The sequence below is a fragment of the Dasypus novemcinctus genome, chromosome 16 (assembly GCF_030445035.2).
Source record: "Dasypus novemcinctus isolate mDasNov1 chromosome 16, mDasNov1.1.hap2, whole genome shotgun sequence".
Classification (NCBI taxonomy): Eukaryota; Metazoa; Chordata; class Mammalia; order Cingulata; family Dasypodidae; genus Dasypus; species Dasypus novemcinctus.
The window spans coordinates 18,078,709-18,098,710 of record NC_080688.1 but is presented as its reverse complement, the minus strand read 5'-3'; the positions used below and the strand labels follow the sequence as shown (position 1 = coordinate 18,098,710).

At 42.8% G+C, this 20,002-nt stretch overlaps 1 protein-coding gene across 2 annotated transcripts in view; it reads left to right on the top strand.

Annotated features, from left to right (window-relative positions):
* Positions 1–6,927: 6,927 nt before the first annotated feature.
* SEH1L (SEH1 like nucleoporin) overlaps positions 6,928–20,002 on the top strand; it is a 37,092-nt gene continuing 24,017 nt past the window's right edge. Inside the window, exons 1-2 of one of the 2 annotated variants that reach the window (XM_058277267.1) lie at positions 6,928–7,222; positions 10,280–10,330. In XM_058277267.1, the coding sequence (XP_058133250.1) occupies positions 7,112–7,222; positions 10,280–10,330 (162 nt within the window). In that variant the 5' untranslated portion in view covers positions 6,928–7,111. The remainder of the gene's footprint in view (positions 7,223–10,279; positions 10,331–20,002) is intronic. The other variant, XM_058277266.2, reaches the window with a different exon arrangement.

Below are 20,002 nucleotides of genomic sequence, written 5' to 3'. Positions count from 1 at the left end.
TTTTTCCAGCCTCTATCAATTACCCAATTCCGAACCTGTTTCCACAATTTTGTATTTGCAACAGCAGCACCCCATACTCCATTCTCCTGGTACCAAAATCCGGGTTAGTTTTTCAGACTGCTCCAGCAAATACCACCAACTGGGTTGGCTTAAGTATTTATCCCACATCTGATTCTAAGTCAGTGCCTTTGGCTGCTACACTGCATACTTGGCCAGACTCCCCTGTCAAATGAGAAACTTCTGGAGTGTCAGATGTGCCCTGTGAGAGGACTGGCCCTGAAACCCATTTATGGAGGCCGGAGTAGTACCATGATTGCGGTCACATGACCATTGGATTATGTCCTCTCTACCAGCAAAAACCTGGTAGTCTGAAATTTTACTACTAATGTGGTCTTTTAACATATACTACAAATTATAATGGGAAGTAAATGCCCAGGGAAGTAACAAAAAAGCCTGCACTTCCCTTACTCCCAAAGACTACAGGTGTCCAGGTCCAGAAACACAGACACACTTCTTGGAGTTTAATCCAAGAATGCATTCTAAATCATTCGCTGGGAAGAGGTGGGGTCCTCCATCCTGCCCTAAACCTTGTAGCGCACTGCGTGAGAGGCTAGCCCTTTCAGGGCTGGGGGCCCAGGACTCTGTGGCCCCTCTGTTCTCTGTCCAGCCTTGCTGAGCCTAACTGCCTCACCTCCCTCGCTCTTTTTTTGTTTGTTTTTTTGAGGTACCAGGGCCAGGGACTGAACCTCAGACCTCGTCTGTGGGAAGCTAGTGCTCACCAAACACTGGTTCCCCCAAGTTAATGATTGTTGGTTGTGTTTTTAGGAGGTACTGGGAATTGAACTTGGGACCTCATATGTGGGAAGATTTATTTATTTATTTCTCTCCCTTTCCCCCTGACCCCGGTTGTCTGTTCTCTGTGTCTATTTGCTGCATCTTCTTTGTCCGCTTCTGTTGTCAGCGGCACAGGAATCTGTGTTTCTTCTTGTTGCATCATCTTGTGCCAGCTCTCCGTGTGTGCACTGCCATTCCTGGGCAGGCTGCATTTTCTTTCGCACTGGGCGGCTCTCCTTATACGTAGGGCGCATCAGCACTGCGCATGGGCCAGCTGCACACAGGTCAAGGAGGCCCGGGATTTGAACCGCGGACCTTCCGTGTGGTAGACGGATGCCCTAACCACTGGGCCAAGTCCGCCGCCCCACCTCCCTCTCTTGACAGAGACTTCTGTTACGTCTCGATCAGAATGGAAACTTGCCTGGGGGTTCTCTGCCTTTAGTTTCGGTAGGCTCTCCCTGGCAAAGCTCAGGAGTGGAGAAGCAGGGGTGTCTGCGTGACATCCTTTCCTCCAACCTGCTGTGGGGAGACAGTGGGAGAAGCCACCTTCCAGAAAGTTTAGAAGAACACCAGGCAAAGTGCAGAGACCCCAGCTTTGCAGCCATCTTTTCAATCTAGATGGGGCCTCTGTCTCCTTCACCAGACCTTCTACCAAACCTCACTCTCCAAACCCTCTCTTGGGAGACGATTCTCCATGTCATGATTCTCTCCCATTTCTGCATGATTTGCAAGCAAGGCACTGGCTTCCCTTTGTTTGGGGTTATCCTTTCAAGACTGTAGAGTCAGTCACCTTGGAAGACAAAAGACAGTGTCTTTCTCTAAAGCAAAGGGTGGGTTTGCACTTTAGCATTCAATTTAGAAACCAAAAAAACATCAAGATTTCATTTCAGACGTAATGACATGCTGTCTGCTCTGTTCTAGGCCACTGGAAATTCAATTTCAGATGTTGCTGGCACTTAGGAAATCTGTACAGGTTCTGGGCATTTTAAAGCTTGATATAAAATGTTGTAATGCCCCCTACTGGCTACTCTTGGATAAGGCTCTCTAGACTGCAGATGGTCAAGCTTATGCCTGCAGCACCAGCTCTGGTCTTAGCTGTGTGGGAAGTGTGTGTGCACCAAACAAAACATTTCTAAACAAAAAGAAATAGCATTTTTTGGGAGCAGCTGTATTAATAGCTCAAGTGGTTGAGTGCCTGCTTCCCATGTATGAGGTCCTGGGTTTGATCCCCAGTACCCCTAAAAACAAACACACACATGAAAAAACCAGCTCCCACTGGAGAGAGGGTGTAGCTCAGTGATTGAGCACCTCCTTCCCATGCACAGGGTCCTGGGTTCAATCTCTTGTACGTCCTAAAAAAAAAATAGCATTTTGGCCAATAATTTTATCCTTTCCAACTGGCTACTGTATTCAATGGAGAAGCTAGATTCCTCAAGGCCGGGCCCCTTTCTTGCTGTTCCCTCTCTGTGACCCAATCAAATCCATACGCAGCTACAGAGAAGCAGCAACAAAAAGGGAAAAATTCCCCTTGCAGAAACACACTTTCTAAAAAAGTACCGGGCTAGCCAGCATACAAGAACTCAAGTGATGGGATATTTAGAAATGAATAGCAATTGCAGCATTTCTCAGAGGAAAGTATATAAAGCTGCGTTTTCTTGGAAACAAAGACAAATCGAAAGCAAATGAATTAGGGTCTCTATATGACAAAGTAGAAAAACTATCAATATAAGAACTAAAAAAGACAATATAGCTATGAATGAAATAGGAAAAGAAAAGCTAAGAGACTCGATAAGTAGCATTCAACTTATCAATACCAGTAGAAGAGGCACACCTCTAGGAAAAATTAAGAAGAATGAAAATTAAAAACACAGTGAGGGTAAGCGGACTTGGACGCCCAGTGGTTAGGGCGTCCGTCTACCACATGGAAGGTCCGCAGTTCAAATCCTGGGCCTCCTCGACCCGTGTGCAGCTGGCCCATGCACAGTGCTGATGCGCGCAAGGAGTGCCCTGCCACACAGGGGTGTCCCCTGCGTAGGGGAGCCCCATGTGCAAGGAGTGCACCCTGTAAGGAGAGCTGCCCAGCGCAAAAGAAAGTGCAGCCTGCCCAGGAACGGTGCTGCACACGGAGAGCTGACACAACAAGATGACGCAACAAAAAGAAACCCAGATTCCCGTGCTGCTGACAACAGAAGTGGACAAAAAACATGCAGCAAATGGACACAGAGAACAGACAACTAGGGGTGGGGGAGAAGGGGAGAGAAATAAATAAAAAATCTTTAAAAAAATTATAAGAAATTATCATGTATAACTTTATATTGAAAAATTTAAATATCTTAATGAGATGATTGATTTTTGAAGGAAAAAATATAAATGATGAAGACTGACTTGAGAAAAGGCAGAAAGTCTGAAGAGACCAATAATAAAATATTTTTGAAAGGTAGTATTAAAACCAACTACCCCTGGGAATGGATAGGGCTCAATGGATAGGGCATCTGCCTACCATGTGGGAGGTCCACGGTTCAAATCCCAGGCCTCCTTGACCCGTGTGGAGCTGGCCCAAGCACAGTGCTGATGCACGCAAGGAGTGCTATGCCGCGCAGGGGAGTCCCCCGTGTAGGGGAGCCCCACACACAAGGAGTGCGACCCGTAAAGAGAGCCGCCCAGTGTGAAAGAAAGTGCAGCCTGTCCAGGAGTGGCGCTGCACATACGGAGAACTGACACAGCAAGATGACACAACAAAAAAGAGATACAGATTCCTGGTGCCGCTGACAAGAATGGAAGAGGACACAGAAGAACACACAGTGAATGGACACAGAGAACAGACAACTGGGGTGGTGGTGGGGGAGAGAAATAAATAAATCTTTTAAAAAAAACACAACCAACTACTCCTTTCACAAGCAAAGGCAGGAGGCCTATATAATTTTATGAATGCCATGTACAAAATTTTCACAGAATAGTAATTCCCATGTCATTTTAACTGTTTCAGAGCAGAGAAAATATGAAAACTTCCTAATCTTTTGTAAAAGGTTAAAGTAATTTGGAAACCATGAAATGACAAGAACAGCAAGCATTCATATGTATACACAAAACATACCAAAATACTTTATATAGAAGAAAAAACCTAAATATTGATAAATCACTAGCTGAGTATTAAAGCAATGAAGATTCAGCATTAGGAAATGTATTAAGGCACCAATAAGAAAAAAGTAATACAAGAAAATACTAATTCTTTTTTCTTTTAAACACTTATAAAAAATTTATTTATTTATTCCCCCCCTCCCCTCCTCCCACTCTGCTGTTTTTGCTGTCTCTGTTGTCTTCTCATTTCCTCTCCTCTAGGTATCTCCAGGATTTGATCCTGGAGACCATTGATGTGGAGAGAGGTTTACCTGTGCCACCTCAGTTCCTGGTTTCTGCTGTGTTTCACCTTGACTCTCCCCTTGTCTCTTTCAACGCATCATCATCTTTCTGTGTGACTCACTTGTGTGGGCACCGGCTCACCACGTGGGCACTTGTGCTCACCACACGGGCACTCATGCAGGCACTGGCTCACCGCACTGGCACGCTTTCTCTTTCTTTTTCACCAGGAGGGCCCAGGGATCCAACCCGGGTCCTCCATATGGTAGGCGGAAGCTCTATGACTTGAGCCACATCTGCTTCCCAAAAATACTGATTCTTAAGAAAGATTCCAAGCACGCTATACATAGAAATTCAACCTTTTGATAGTTATGCTGCATTAGAAGCAGTTCTATTAACTTCAGGAATAAGACAAGTATGACCACAGCTACTATTCAACAAGACACTCCTACTGGTAAGTAGGAGAGAGGAAGAAGCCTTTTTCCCCCTTCTCTATGGGGGCATCTCAGACAGCTGCAGTTCTGCTAACAAATGAGTCTGGCTTCCAGGCTTCTTGCTGAAGTGGTGGGAATCCTTACAGGCCCAGGAGCAGCAGCCCTATGTGCTGGCTCTCACCATAGCAACAGAGAAACCTCAGCTGCCCAGAGCTGTGGGCACTGGCTCCTTCAGCAGTTGCTACTGTTGGCACACCTGCAGTGTCAGCTGAAAAATCTGGCTCCTGACTATCTCCTGGATGGTGGTAAAGCTTCCAACATCAGCCTCAGAGGCTCAATGATGCTAGGCCCTGGGTAAAACTGTTCTCCCTTTCTTTCTTCCAGCCCTAGAAGCGGTATGTTTCCTGTAGTTACTAATTCTGGACAATGGCATCTGTTCCCTTTTTGCTCTTACTTAGCCCTTCCAATATACTTGTAACCAAACTCCTACATTAAATGCCTGTGTTTGAAATATCTAGAGTAGATTCTATTTTACTGATTGGAAGGTGAAGGATAAAAAGTATATTTCATTATTTGCAGCTAATATGATAATTTATCTATATACCAAGGAATCAACATAGAAGCTAAAAGAACTAAGATTCCAATAAAGGAATGGATACATAATGAACATACAAAATTCAATAGGTTTCTTATAAACAATACAGAAAAAAGCATTTCCACAGTGTGGAAAATTTTTTTTTTTATAAAAAGTTTTAATAAACCAAACAAGATAAATTAAGTAAATTTAATAAGTCTACATGAATGGAAAAATAAATTGCTTATGGTGATTTTTACATGCTAGCACTTTAGCAGAGAATACTTAAACTTACAATAAAGCCGTATTTTAGAACACAAAGGTAAAACACGGAAAGAATGTCCATGTGGACAGTTTTCCAACATGTTGGATACTTTTAAAAAAAGCAAAAATAGGCAAAATATTTTAAATAATCCAAATGACATCGCTACATTTCTGTGTACTAGTACTTGCATACAATAATACTATGCAATACTATGCATACAATAATTCAATGCAAACCCATTGAAAAAAAGTCTGGAGGGGTACTCTCTAATAATGGTTTTCTTGTGCAAGGAGGTTAGATTGTGGAGTGAAAAGGAACTCTGTATACACTTGTAGTTTAGAAATTTCTTACAATAAACATTTAATCTTATAGTAATTAGGTAACTAAACAATGTCACATAAAGACAATTCTAGAAAATCTAGGTTATTTCCCTGCTTCCCTTTGCAGCTTTCAGTGAAATCCATTAGGGGCCTGCTCGACTCATCCTGTCTTGCATTCTTGTTACCTCTGCCATAATCCAAAATATATGCCTCCCTTCTGCAGTCTCGTTTTCGATTTTTTCCCCTGTGCTTTCACTTCCGACCCAATCTTCCATCGTTTCCCTTCCTAACTTATCACTATTCTCTCTGGAATGCCTATCCCTGATGGACAAAATCCCCGAAATTGTCAGGATCTCTGCAGAATGTTCCTCCACCTGTTGGTTTGGACGGAAACCTCGATCTGAGGACCCTTCTTCACGGAGCGGTTTGCTCTTTCACGTATTTCTCCACTGGGCCAGAGCCGTGTAGGTCCTCCAATTCACTTCGGATCCTGCCAACTCCACAGATAACTTGTCTCAAGGCGGAGAACTCTTAATTTCTATCTCAGTTCCCCCCTCTTGGGTCATATCGCTGCCCCCAAGTTTGCGCTCCCTGAGATCTTTAATTCAAACATTTTTACTACTACTTGCGACCCTTTCTGTCTTCTGTCTTCCTCTCACTATACCTGCTCTTCTACTTAACCCTTCATTTTCTCCCCCTCAACTCCATCGCTCCTGCCTTCACTTCTCAGCTATGAAACCTGGACTTTTTCGTCCATCTCTGCAAGCATCTCTCCATCCTTCCTTGCTTCTTGATAATTCCAGCAAAGCTCCACTGCGAACCTGGTTTCCCGGACTGCTTCCTAGCACGTGTCTTGGAGGAATCACCCAAATGCTGATCTGCACTGACAGGGTCGAGGACCGTGCATGGCATTTATTTCTCGTTTTTCTAAATCTTCAGATCTTCAACAATGGGCTCTTGTAACTTAAGACAAAAGAAAACAACACTTCTGGAAGTCAGGCAAACTTACGCCCGCGGGCTCTCAGGCCGGACCCGGAGGCAGACCCGGGAGCTCCCGCAGCGCCAGCAGCGAATAAGCGGGCCGAGGGGCGGGGCGCGGCCTTGGGCGGAGGCACAGCCACCCTCGCCGGCGCTCGCAGGGCACGCCGGGCCGAGGGGCGTGGCGTGGCGGCGCGCGAGCCGCACGCCTACGGTGCGCGCGCCCGCGGCGGGAGAGTGCGCGGCGCCGGGTTCGCAGGCGTGTGGCGGGTCCGCACGCGCCGGCGCGTGGGCTCCTTTTTGTGCGGCGGGCAGGGCCAGCGCAGTAGGCGCGGGCCCGGCGGGAGCGATGTTTGTGGCGCGCAGCATCTCGGCGGATCACAAGGATCTCATCCACGATGTCTCTTTCGACTTCCACGGGCGGCGGATGGCGACCTGCTCTAGCGACCAGAGCGTCAAGGTGCTCGCGGCGTCTGGGGCGGTGGGAGCGGGCGAGACGCGGCGATGGAGGAGGACGTGCGGTAGAGGCTTCTTGCGCGCAGGGGTCCCCGATTCCCAGGTGTCCCGCCGGCACGGGACACGGAGCGCACGCGACGCGGGCAGACGCCACCCGGCCCGCAGTCGCCGCCTCTTTGACGCAGGGCCCGCCCGCCAGCGGCATTGTGGGGACTCGGCAGCCCTGCGGGCGCGCTTCCTGTGCGCTTGCGCGGTAGGGTCGGTGGGCTGGGCGGGCGCTTCGGAGGCGTGGCGTCGTGGCCACGTGCGTCCTCCCGCCTCCCGGACGACTCGTGGGCCTTAGTCTGGGCGGGTGGGCTACTTGGCGCCCAGTGTAGGCTAGGACCCTCTGGAGAGAGTCTTTTGTTAAGCCCTCAATAAGGGCTTGTAGTTGGCCTAACCTGCCGAACTTGTTCATTTGGAGGACAGTGCGAGGGGACTTGTAGGGAGGTATTTCTCATAGCTCGCGGTGTGCATCGGAGTTTTGTCTGCCCAGTCCTCAACCTGGGGCGGTCGTTCTCCATTTGTATTCCGGAAGGAACCAATTCATGTCCCGATGAAAGAAAAAATCCAATGTTCTGTACTTGCTCTGTAGGAATTGCAATGTTTGTTTCTTGACGTTCTCTCAAAGGACTGTAGACTATTCTGGTAGGCAGAATTTCAGTAGTATGAGGATGCTATTTGGGATTTAGGGAACCTCAGAGATAGAAATTACAGGGCTATAATAATAGATTTGCAAATAAGAAATCTGGAGTGTGGATTATTTACATTCTCCATTGTCCCAAGTACCTGAAAATGTGAAGGACAGAGTTTTCCTTTTTGCTTTTCACATGCAAATTTGATACCAATGATCTCAAACATAAAATTAGTATTAACGGCTTGTTTTACTGTTTGAAAAAAGTAATACTGCCAAATCCTTCCAATTACTCTAAGGCAGCTTTTAAAAATTCACAATCCCTTTAAAGAACGTTAAAATATTAAATATATAGAGACAACAGTTAGTAGCAATGCTTCAATTTGTGTTTTTCAATTGTAACAAATGTACCACACTAATGAGAGATGTTTATAAATGGAGAAAGTGTGGGAGGAGGCGAGTGTTGGGAATATGGGAATCTCCCTATATTTTTGATATAATTTTTATGTGATCTAAAGCTTCCTTAAAATAAAAATAAAGATGAAGAGGTGATAAGATAGAAAAATAAAAAAGTTAAATATATAGACCTTTTGGGGAAACATTTTTCATATACATAATCATAAAGAACCCTCCATGAATAGTCTAGGTAAATTGATTAAATACATAATGAATTTATACTCTGTATTCAACTTTGGGTCAGTTTTATTGACTTATGAAGAGGTCATACAGGAAGGGTGGTTCTCCCTAAAAGAGTTATTAGCTGGGAATAATATTGAATTTTAGGTGTTTATATTTCAATAGTATATATTTTTAAGGAGGTACCCTGGGTTGAACCCGAGACCTTGTACATAGAAAGCAGGCACTCAACCACTGAGCCACATACACTCTCCTCAATAGAATTTTCATTACATTATGACCTTATGTCCATTTTTTCCAGAGTGCTTTTTCTTACTGAAGGGTCATATATTTATACAGATACATGCATTATTAAATATATGTGTACATGTTTCTTCTCATGTACACATATATTTAATATTTAATTGTGCAAATAATATCCTTTTTCTTTTTAGGAAGAGGAAAAAATTACTTATGAGACTTAATTGGTCACCTTATTACTCATTGTTTTTTTTTTTTTTTTTACACTCTCACTTGTTAAGATTTAGTGATTTCTTCTGCCTTTTTCCTTATAAGGTTTTAAATTGTGAACTTGTAACCTTCCAATGCAAAATTTTATTTTGATTATTTATTATTGCTGCATTGTCAGCAATTAATAATCACCTTTCCTAATGGCTTAAAGTCTGAATAGGTCACAGTTTTTTTCATTACTTACTTATTACCAGATCTTTCAATAGATCTTTCAATTTGTAGATTTTCTTTCTCAGAAAGAGTATTATAGTGAAAAGTCTACATTCATTTACCTTTTAAAGTATTTTGGGTAATTTAGGCTAAGGCTGGATGAAAATTAGTTGATATTTTGTGCTTTTGAGAAGAAATTTTGAGAATTGTCTTTTTTTTAAAAAAAGATTTGTTTTGTTTATCCTGCCCCCCTCATTCCCCTCATTGTCTGTTCTCTCTGTCCATTTGCTGTGTGTTCTTCTGTGTCTGCTTCTGTTCTCATTAGGTGGCTTTGGAACCCATCCTGGGACCTTCAGAAGTGGGAGAGAGGCAGTTACTCTCTTGTGCCATCTCAACTCCCTGTTCTGCTACGTCTTCTTATTTTCTCTCCTCTGTGTCTCTTGTTACATCATCTTGCTGCACCAGCTCCCCATATCAGCCGGCACTCCTATATGGGGAGGCTCTCCTGCACTGGATGGCATTCCCACACAGGGTAGCTGTCCTGCGGGGGGTGGCATTCCTCTGTGGGCGGGCACTCCGGTGGGTCAGCTCGCCCTTACAAGGGAGGCCTGGGGCTTTGAACCTTGGACTTTGTATGTGGTAGACAGGAGCCCAATTAGTTCAGCACACCTGTTTCCCAAGAATTGTCTTTTTAAAGGTTGAACTGATTTAATAGCTTCATAGTCTACGTTAGGCAATATCATTACATTAACCTATTAAAAGGTTAAAATGGCACCTTGTTACTGTAATATATATATTTTTTGTTGGTTTTCAGGTTGAATGTTTTGCTATAATATTTGTTATATATGGTCTAAATTTTCTCTATTCCCTACTAAAGTTTGAGCTAAAGAGCTCAAGGCATAGCCTAGGTCGTAACACATTCAAGATTCTCAGTAATCATTTCCTTGAATGAATATTTGCATACTTGTTATAGTCTTTTGTATATTTTGTGTTTACATCCTTTGCCCATATACTGATTTTCAGTCTTATGTTTTTTTGTCTTAATTTATAGGAATTCTCCCTATAAACTACCTGCCTTTTATTTTTTTATAGGTCTGGGATAAAAGCGAAAGTGGAGATTGGCATTGTACTGCTAGCTGGAAGGTTGGTATTTATTTCTATGATGATTTATAAAAAATTGAAATGTTTATATGATAGTGTCAGTGACTTGCTGTTTCTTCTCAGAGAGTTTATGGTTCTTTTCCTGAAAAGATATTGTACGTTTTTTCCCACTATTAAAGAACACATTTCAGGGAAGCGGATTTGGCTCAACTGATAGAGCATCTGCCTACCACATGGAAGGTCCAGGGTTCAAACCCAGGGCCTCCTGACCCATGCAGTGAGCTGGCCCACGCACAGTGCTGATGCACGCAAGGAGTGCCATGCCACGCAGGAGTGTCCATGTGTAGGGGAGCCTCACATGCAAAGAGTGCGCCCCTCAAGGAGAGCTGCCCTGTGTGAAAAAAGTACCGCCTGCCCAGGAGTTGCACTGCACACATGGAGAGCTGGCGTAGCAAGGTGGCAGAACAAAAAGAGACACAGATTCCTGGTGCCGCTGACTAGAATGCTAGTGGACACAGAATACACAGCAAATGGACAGAGAGCAGACAGTGGGGGAGGGGGGAATGGGAAATAAATAAACAAAAAATTAATCTTTAAAAAAATTTTTTTCAGAACATTTTAAATAACATTTTAACTTAATTTTCTTAGCCTTTCAGCATATTCCTTTCTTGATGGCCTTTTTTCCTTTTTACATGCACACACAAATATCTATTTCATTAGAACATTTGTAGATATACAGAAAAATGCAGAATACACAGAGTTCTTTCATACCCCTCAAACACAGCTTTCCCTGTTTTTAATTTTTGTTTTTTTCCCCTATTATTAACACTTTGCATTAGTGTGGTATTTTTATTAAAATTGGTAAAACAGTATTATTATAATTATGTTATTAACTTTACCCCACAGTTTACATTAAGGTTCACTCTTCATTTACTGTTCTGTCAGTTTTTTTGTGTGTGGTAACTTACATACAACATACAATTTCCATTTTATCCCTTTTCAAATAAACACTTCAGTGGTGTTAATTACATTGACAAAGTTGTGCCTCTGTTATTTATTCATTGTCAAGACTTTTCCATCATATTAACAGAAATTCTGTATCAATTAAACATTAACTCTCCCACCCAGTCCCTGATAACCTCTATTCTAGTTTCTGACTTTACAAATTTGCATATTATGCTTGTTTCATGTACATGAGCTCATTCAGTATTTTTCATTTTGTATCTGGCTTATTTCAGTCAACATGTCTTCAGAGTTCATCCGTGTCGTTATAAGCGTCAGAAATTAATTCTTTTTTATGGCCGAATAATCCATTGTTTGTATGTACCACATTTTTTTTTTTTTTAAAGATTTATTTATTTATTTAATTCCCCCCCTCCCCTGGTTGTCTGTTCTTGGTGTCTATTTGCTGCGTCTTTGTTTCTTTGTCCGCTTCTGTTGTCGTCAGCGGCTCGGGAAGTGTGGGCGGCGCCATTCCTGGGCAGGCTGCTCTCTCTTTTCACGCTGGGCGGCTTTCCTCACGGGCACACTCCTTGTGCGTGGGGCTCCCCCACGCGGGGGACACCCTTGCGTGGCACGGCACTCCTTGCGCGCATCAGCGCTGCGCATGGCCAGCTCCACACGGGTCAAGGAGGCCCGGGGTTTGAACCGCGGACCTTCCATATGGTAGACGGACGCCCTAACCACTGGGCCAAAGTCCGTTTCCCATGTATGTACCACATTTTGTTTATCCATTGGTCTGATGATAGACACTTGGTTTGCTTCCACCTTTTGGCAATAGTGAATAATGCCTATATGAACATCAGTGTGCAAATATCTATTCCAGTACCTACTTTTAATTCTTCTGGGTATATGCTGAGGTTGCTGGTTCATAAGGTAATTCTATACTTTCTAAGAAATTGCAGACTATTTGTGACAGTGGCTACACTATTTTACTTTCTCACCAACTGTGAACGAATGTTCCTATTTCTCTATATCCTTTCCAACACTTGTTAGTTTCATTTTTTTAATAGTAATCCTTCCAGTGGGGGTAAGATAGTATCCCCTTGTAGTATTTTTTTTTTTTTTTTGAGATACTGGTGCCAGGGATTGATGGGGACCTCATATGTGGGAAGCTGGTGCTCAACCACTGAGCTGCATTGGCTCCCTGAGTTGGTTTTTTCATTTGTTTGCTTGTTTTTTTTTTGTTTTTTTTTTTAAAGGAGACGCTGGGGACCAAACCTGGGAACTCCCAGGTGGGAAGCAGATACTCAACTGCTTGAGCCACATTTGCTCCCTCCCCTTGTAATTTTGATTGGCATTTCCCTGGTGGCTAATGACATTGGACCTCTTTTCAGGTATTTATTGGCCATTCCTTTGTCCTTTTCATCCTTTTTTTTTTTTTTTTTAATTTCTCTCCTCTTCCCCCCTTCCCCCCAGTTGTCTGCTCTCTTGTGTCCATTTGCTGTGTGTTCTTCTGTGACCACTTCTGTCCTTATCAGCGGCACCAGGAATCTTTCTTTTTATTGTGTCGTCTTGTTGTGTCAGCATTCCGTGTGTGCGGTGCCATTCTTGGTCAGGCTACACTTTCTTTTGCGCTGGGCGGCTCTCCTTACGGGGCGCACTCCTTGCGTGTGGGGTTCTCCTACGCGGGGAATCCTTCTGTGGCACGGCACTCCTTGCACGCATCAGCACTGCACATGGGCCAGCTCCACACGGGTCAAGGAGGCCTGGGGTTTGAATCACAGACTTCCCAAGTGGTAGGCAAACGCCCTATCCATTGGGCCAAGTCGGCTTCCCCTTTTTGACCTTATAATCCTTTTTATTTCTCTGGGGTCAGTAGCAATGAACCCTTTCATCTGATCTTAGGTGTTTGCATCTTCTTTTTTTCCTATCTAGCTGAAGGTTTCTTAATTTTGTTGATCTCTTCAAAGATATTTGTTGTTTTCTTCCTTTAGCTCACTTTGGGTTTAGTTTGCTCTTTTTTGTAATTTCTCTAGATATAAGATTAGGACTGTAGTTTGAGCTCTTTTATTTTTTAATTTAAGTATTTAGAGTTATAAATTTTCCTCTGAGCACTGGCTTTGCTGTGTCCCAAAGGTTTTGATATGTTGTGTTTTTGTTTTCATTCATCTCAGAATATTTTCTCATTTGCCTTGTGATTTCTTTTTTGACCCATTGATTGTTTAAGGGTGTGTTGTTTAACTTCCATATATATATATATATATATGTGGATTTTCCAGTTCTTCTCTTACTGATTCTAGTTTCATCCCATTATGGTCAGAGAAGATGCTTTGTATAATTTCAGTCTTTTTACATTTATTGAGACATGTTCTGTGGTCTTTCGTGGAGAATGAGCTGTGTGCACTTGAGAAGCATGTATATTCTGCTGTTTTGAGATGGAGTGTTCTGCGTATGTCTATTAGGTCTAGTTCATTTATAGTATTTTTGAAATTCTCCATTTCCTTATTGATATTCTGTCTAAATGTTGTATTCATTAATGAAAGTGGTATATTGAAGTTTCCAACTTATTGTAGAAGTGTCTTTTACTCCCTTGTTATTTATTTTAGGGCACTCATATATTTCAGGGCACTGTGATTAGGTGTGTAAATATTTATGATTGTTATTTCTTCTTGGTTGATTGATCCTTTTACTAATATAGTAGCCTTTATCCCCTTGTAATTGTTTTTGACTTAGATTATTTTATCCAGTATTTTATACTTACCCCAGCTTTCTTTTGGTTATTATTTAATAGAATTTTTTTCCCCTATACTTTAACTTTTGATCTATTTGTCTTTGGGTCTAAGGTGAGCTTTTCTTGTAAATGTCATGTAATTTGTGCTTTTTTTTTTCTTTTAGATTTATTTATTTTCTCTCCCCTTCCCTACCACCTCCCCCACCCCCAGTTGTCTGCTCTCTGTGTCCATTCGCTGTGTGTTCTTCTGTGTCCGCTTATATTCTTGTCAGCACTGGGAATCTGTGTCTCTTTTTATTGCGTCATCTTGCTGTGTCATTCTCCATGTGTGTGGTGCCACTCCTTGGCAGGCTGCACTTTTTTTGCACTGGGCGGTTCTCCTTATAGGGCGCACTCCTTTGCGCGTGGAACTCCCCTATGCCGGGACACCCCTACGTGGCACGGCACTCCTTGCGCACATCAGCGCTGTGCTTGGGCCAGCTCATCATACGGGTCAGGAGGCCCTGGGCTTGAACCCTGGACTTCCCATGTGGTAGGCGGATGCTCTTCCCTCTCTTTGTCTTTTGATTGGTCAATTTAATCCACTTATATTCAATGTAATTACAGATAAGGCAGAACCTACTTCAGCCTGCCTTTTGTTATCTTATAAGTCAGTTGATCTTTTGTGATATAACTGATTGATCCCTTTTTCATTTCCATTTCTGTATTTTAAATTTTGTATTAAACAACCTTAGTCTATAACTCCTGATCTGAAGAGAGACCGGTTTATCTTAGATACATACATAGCCTCTGCTTCTATAGCCTTCTGTTGCCCTTCTTTATGTTGCTTCTGCACACACTATCTCTTTGTATTTTGCTTCTCCCTGACATGGAAATGTGACTATTTCTTATTCAGTTGCATTTTTTTAGGAGGTCCTGGGAATTGAATCCAGGACCTCATACATGGGAAGCAGGTGCTCAAACACTGAGCTATGCCTACTGCGTTCTCTTGCATTTTAACCTTAAAGGAAATAAAGAATAGAGTTACAGGGAAGCAGATTTGACCCAACGGATAGGGTGTCCGCCAACCACATGGGAGATCCAGGGTTCAAACCCTGGGCCTCCTACCCGTGTGATGAGCTGGCCCATGTGCAGTGCTGATGGGTGCAAGGAGTGTCCTGCCACTCAGGGGTGTTCCCTGCATAGGGATGCCCCACGCACAAGGAGTGTGTCCTGTAAGGAGAGCCGCCCAGCGCGAAAAAAGCGCAGCCCCCCCAGGAATGGTGCCGCACACATGGAGAGCTGACGCAGCAAGATGACGCAGCAAAACGAGACACAGATTCCTGGTGCCTCTGACAAGAATACAAGTGGACACAGAAGAACACACAGTGAATGGACATAGAAGAGAGCAGACAACTTGGGGGTGGGTGGCGGGGGGGGCGTGTGTGAAGGGGAGAGAAATAAATAAAAAAATATATAAATCTTAAAAAAAAATGGGGGAGAGTTACATACTGAGGATACCATACTATAGGATTTTGCATTCATACATGTAATTACCTTTATTGGAGAGCTTCATTTTATACTGCTCTTAGCATTTCTTGAAGGGCAGGTCTTTTGGTGATGAATTTTCTATTTTTTTTTATTCATGATTATCCTAAACTCTTCCACATTTTTGGAGGACAGTTTTGCTGGATAAACTTTTTATTTTCGGTAGCAAAAGAATATAACATAAAGCGTAAGTACACACTCCAGATGCGAGTGTGTAAATGCTTGTACAGGTTGCATAAGTCTTGCCAGCTGGGGCTAGGGATGTGGCTTTATTAAGCCTGCCCCCCCACTATCTTTTCCCCCTCCATGTAAATGAGGACTTGTAAGTCCCAACATTCTAATTGGTTTGCCTTATGCAAGAGAGGGATTGAAAACTACAAGTTTTTACTGGTTCCGTATGCCTGCTGGACTGGAGTGGGAACTCTGCAGGGGAGGGGTTGGTGAAGCATGTGGTGATCAGGTGATATGTGGACCTTCTGTCATCTGGTATCTTCCTGCATCAAGCCTTGGGGTGGGTGGCCTTGGGCAGGTGATTTTCCACTGCATTTAGTTATTATTTGATGGTAGTTTTCTGTTGGTCCTCCTCCATTGCAGAGTTATCTCCCTTCTCCTACCTCATGCCCGCCTCAGAGAATTCCATCCTTTGTCCTTAAGGAGGATGATCTGTCTCTGTAACTACTTCATGCTGTCATTGGGACATTGTTGCTGCCTATCATGGGAATGGAATTCTCTGGCTGCTAAATCTAAAGATCCCAAGGGAGGATTGGCTGGGAGGTTTGTGTTGTGGTCCTTCATGACCATCATCTTAAAGTGGAGCTGTTGAAGCCTGGAAGATAGAAATTTAATTAGTAGTTTGAGTAGGCAGGGTCTGAAGATTAAGAGTAGAATGATCAGAACTAATGGTTCAAGGAGGGGAAGGAACCGAGTGAAGGAGGGAAGGACAGATCTTACAGCCTCCCAGATGGATGAGGAATCAAGCCCTAGTTAGTTGATTGGTAATTTGGCTGGCTGAAATTTCTAAATTGCCAGTAGCAATAATAACAAACAAGTTTGCAGCAGTTTCCTCTTTAGAGGATGTATTCAGAGAAGGAGATGTAACCAGTAAGACATGGTACACCAGGGCCTGAACTGTTTTTAACTACTAGGGTGTGTGCAAGGATGCGTGTGTGGTACCTGTCCCTTCCACCGATGCAGATGTGTTTATTAAGATGTTAACAATAGGGACAGTGTGGTGTGGGTTGTTGTGGCATATCCAACAGTCCAATTGATCGTGGTTGTTGTGTTTTGACCTGTGGCTTTTCTCTTTCAATGCCTTAAATATAGTATGTTGTACCACTGCCTTCTCTCCTCCATGGTTTCTGAGGAGAAATTGACAGTCTTATTGGGGTTCCCTTGTATTTTCTCTTGCTGCTTTCAGAATTTTCTCTTTATGTTTGGCATTTGGCATTTTGATTAGTATGTGTCTTAGAGTGGTCTATTAGGATTCCTGTTTGGAGTTTGTTGAACTTCTTGGACACATATATTTATGTCTTTTTTAAGATGTGGGAAATTTTCGGTCATTATTTCCTCAGATATTCTTTCTCCCCTTTTTATTTTCTCCTCTCCTTCTGGAATACCCATAATGTATACGTTGGTGTGCTTCATCCTGTCCCAGAAGTCCCTTAGGTGCTTGTATTATTCAGCCAAAGGGGTGTTGATGCAAAGTACCAGAAATCTGTAGGCCATTATAAAGGGTATGTATTTGGGGTAGGAGCTTACAGGTACCGGGCCATAAGCATGAGTTACTTCCCTCACCAAAGTCTGTTTTCACATATTGGAGCAAGATGGCTGCCAGTGTCTACGAGGGTTCAGACTTCCCGGGTTCCTCTCTTCCTGGGTTTTGCTGCTTTCTGGGTTCAGGGTTCCTCTCTTCCCGGGGCTTGTTTCTCTTTCCCCTGTGAGCTTACTTCCTGGGGCTCCAGTGTAAGGCTTCAGCATCAAACTCCAACATCAAAACTCCCAACATCAGAAACCCTCAACTCTGTCCTTTGCCATGCCTTTTATCTGTCAGTCCCCACCCACCAAGGGGCAGGGACTCAATGCCCTAATGATGTGGCCCAATCAAAGCCCTAATCCTAACTTAATCATGCCCAGGTTCAGACCAGATTACAAACATAATCCAGTATCTATTTTTAGGATTCATAACCATATCAAACAGCTACAATGCTGCTCACTTTTTTTTCATTCTTTTGTCTCTCAGTTCTTGTGACTATGATTCTGATTGTCCTGTCTTCTGGGTCACTCACTTTTCTGCGTCTTCAAGTCTGCTGTTGAATGCCTCTATAGTGTATTTTTTTTTCTGTAGTATATTTTGAATCTTGATTATTGTGTTTTTCATCCCAATAAGTTCTGTTATGTTACCTTTTTTTAACAGATCAATTTTATTAGTACATATTAATAAAGCATATTTATTGGTTCGTATTAATAAAGCATCCAGAGGATACAATCAGTAGTATTTGGTATAGTCACACAGTTGTGCATTCATCACCTCTATCACCATCAGAGCACTTTCATTATTTCAATAATAATAAAAAACAAGTTTATATTTTTAAACTTTATAATTTTTTGTTCATATATTTTCTTTATAACCTTCCATTCTATATCCCAATTTAGTTTATTCCTATTCTATTTCTCTTTAGCTCTTTTAATTGATTTAGGTGATTTGACTCAATTCTTTGATTAGTTGTTCTACTGTCTGAAGTGTTTTTTTTGTTTTTTTTTTTTAATAAAGTGTATTTATTTGGGATAGGAATTTACGGATACCAGGCCATAAAGCATAAGTTACTTCCCTCACCAGAGTCTGTTTGGAGCAAGATGGCTGCTGATGTCTGCAGGGGTTCAGGCTTCCTGGGTTCCTACGTTCCTGGGGCTTGCTTTTCTCTGGGTTCAAGGTTCCTTTCCTCCTGAGGCTGGCTTCTCTTTCCTCTGTGAGTTTACTTTCTGGGGCTCCAGCTTAAGTCTTCAGCATCAAATTCCAATATCAAAATTCCAACATCAAAAACCCTCAACTCTGTTCTTTGCCATGCCTTTATCTATGAGTCTCCTAAAGTTTTAATTTATTTCCTGACTGATCTATCCATTCCTATTTCCTTGTATGACTTGTGGTCTTTTGTTGATGTTTGGGCATATAATTGTTTTGATGTGCTAACTCTAAGTCTGTTTCTCCTCCTTGTCTAGGTTTCTAGTTTAGATTGACTCTGTGTTAAGGTTTTTCTTCAACTTTTCGTCTAGATTATATGAGCTTAAGAGCAGCTCATGTATAACACTAGATTTTTCCAGGTCTTCACCTTTTTTGCCCTGGGTGTACATAGTAACTCTTAAGAGTACCCTGTTATGGGGTTGGATGTAGCTCAGTGGTTGAGTGCCTGCTTTGCATGTACAGGTACTGGCTTCAATCCTTGGTACAAGAGTACCCTCTTAGTGGGACTGTTTCCCTTCCAGGAGAGGCTTTACTTTCCTCTGCTCTTCTTCCAGGAGTCCTGGACTGTTCTCTTTGTTTTTATAAACATTTTCTTCTCCAGCGGCTATGATTTGCTCACCTCTCCTTTGCTCTGAGTGACCTTTTCAATCGTCTTTCAGTCCTGGGACTGCCCTGCCTTACAGTAGTTCCATTTCCCCTTCTCATGCAGCTTTTCTGCCTCTGGCCACTTTTATGTCAGGGACTCCTGACCCACAGAGCCAGATGGGGTTAGTGTTGGAAAATAACAGATTTTTTCATTTAGGTGCACTAGCATTTGGGGGCCAAACTGGGAGTGTGTACAATTTACCAGCAGTTTCGCCGTGAGTCACTCTGATTTCCTGGGAGCTGCTTTGTATATGCTCTTATACACTAACTACTAGGGCCCTGCGTTGGGACTATATGGCCTTGGGTCCCCATGCCTGAATGTGTGTGAGACCTAAGTCACTACCTTCAGTAACTCTGTGATCAGTGACCATGCCAGGAGTTACCCACGTGGAGCTCTGCTGCTGTGTCCCTTAAACTGCACGGGCTGAGCATGGGAGAGGGGTCCAGACTGGCAGGTCTGCAGTGCTCTCCTTTCTCTGTGTGTGTGTTTTTCTCATTGTTATTATTTTCTTTGATTCAGCGTTTGTCCACCAGAGTTCAAGTGAGTTGAATTTCTAGTTTTATTGAGTTCTCTCTAAGGATAATTGTTCTCAGGGATGTCTAAGGCTACCATCTTGATGATGTCACGCTCCTAAAATGTTCCTTTACGTATTTTTATAGTTTTGACAGTTTTTTAAAAATAACAGCTTTATTCAAGTAGCATTTTGCATACCTTTGAAGTTGTTAATTTTAAATATACAAGTCAGTCAGCTTTAGTAAATTTATAGAGTTGTACAACCATTACCACAATCCAGTTTCAGAACACCTTCATCAACCCAAAAAATTGCCTTGTCTTTTTGAAATCAATCCTGATTATCACCCCAACCCCCAGATAACCACTCATTTGCTCTCTCTCTGGTTTTTTCTTTTT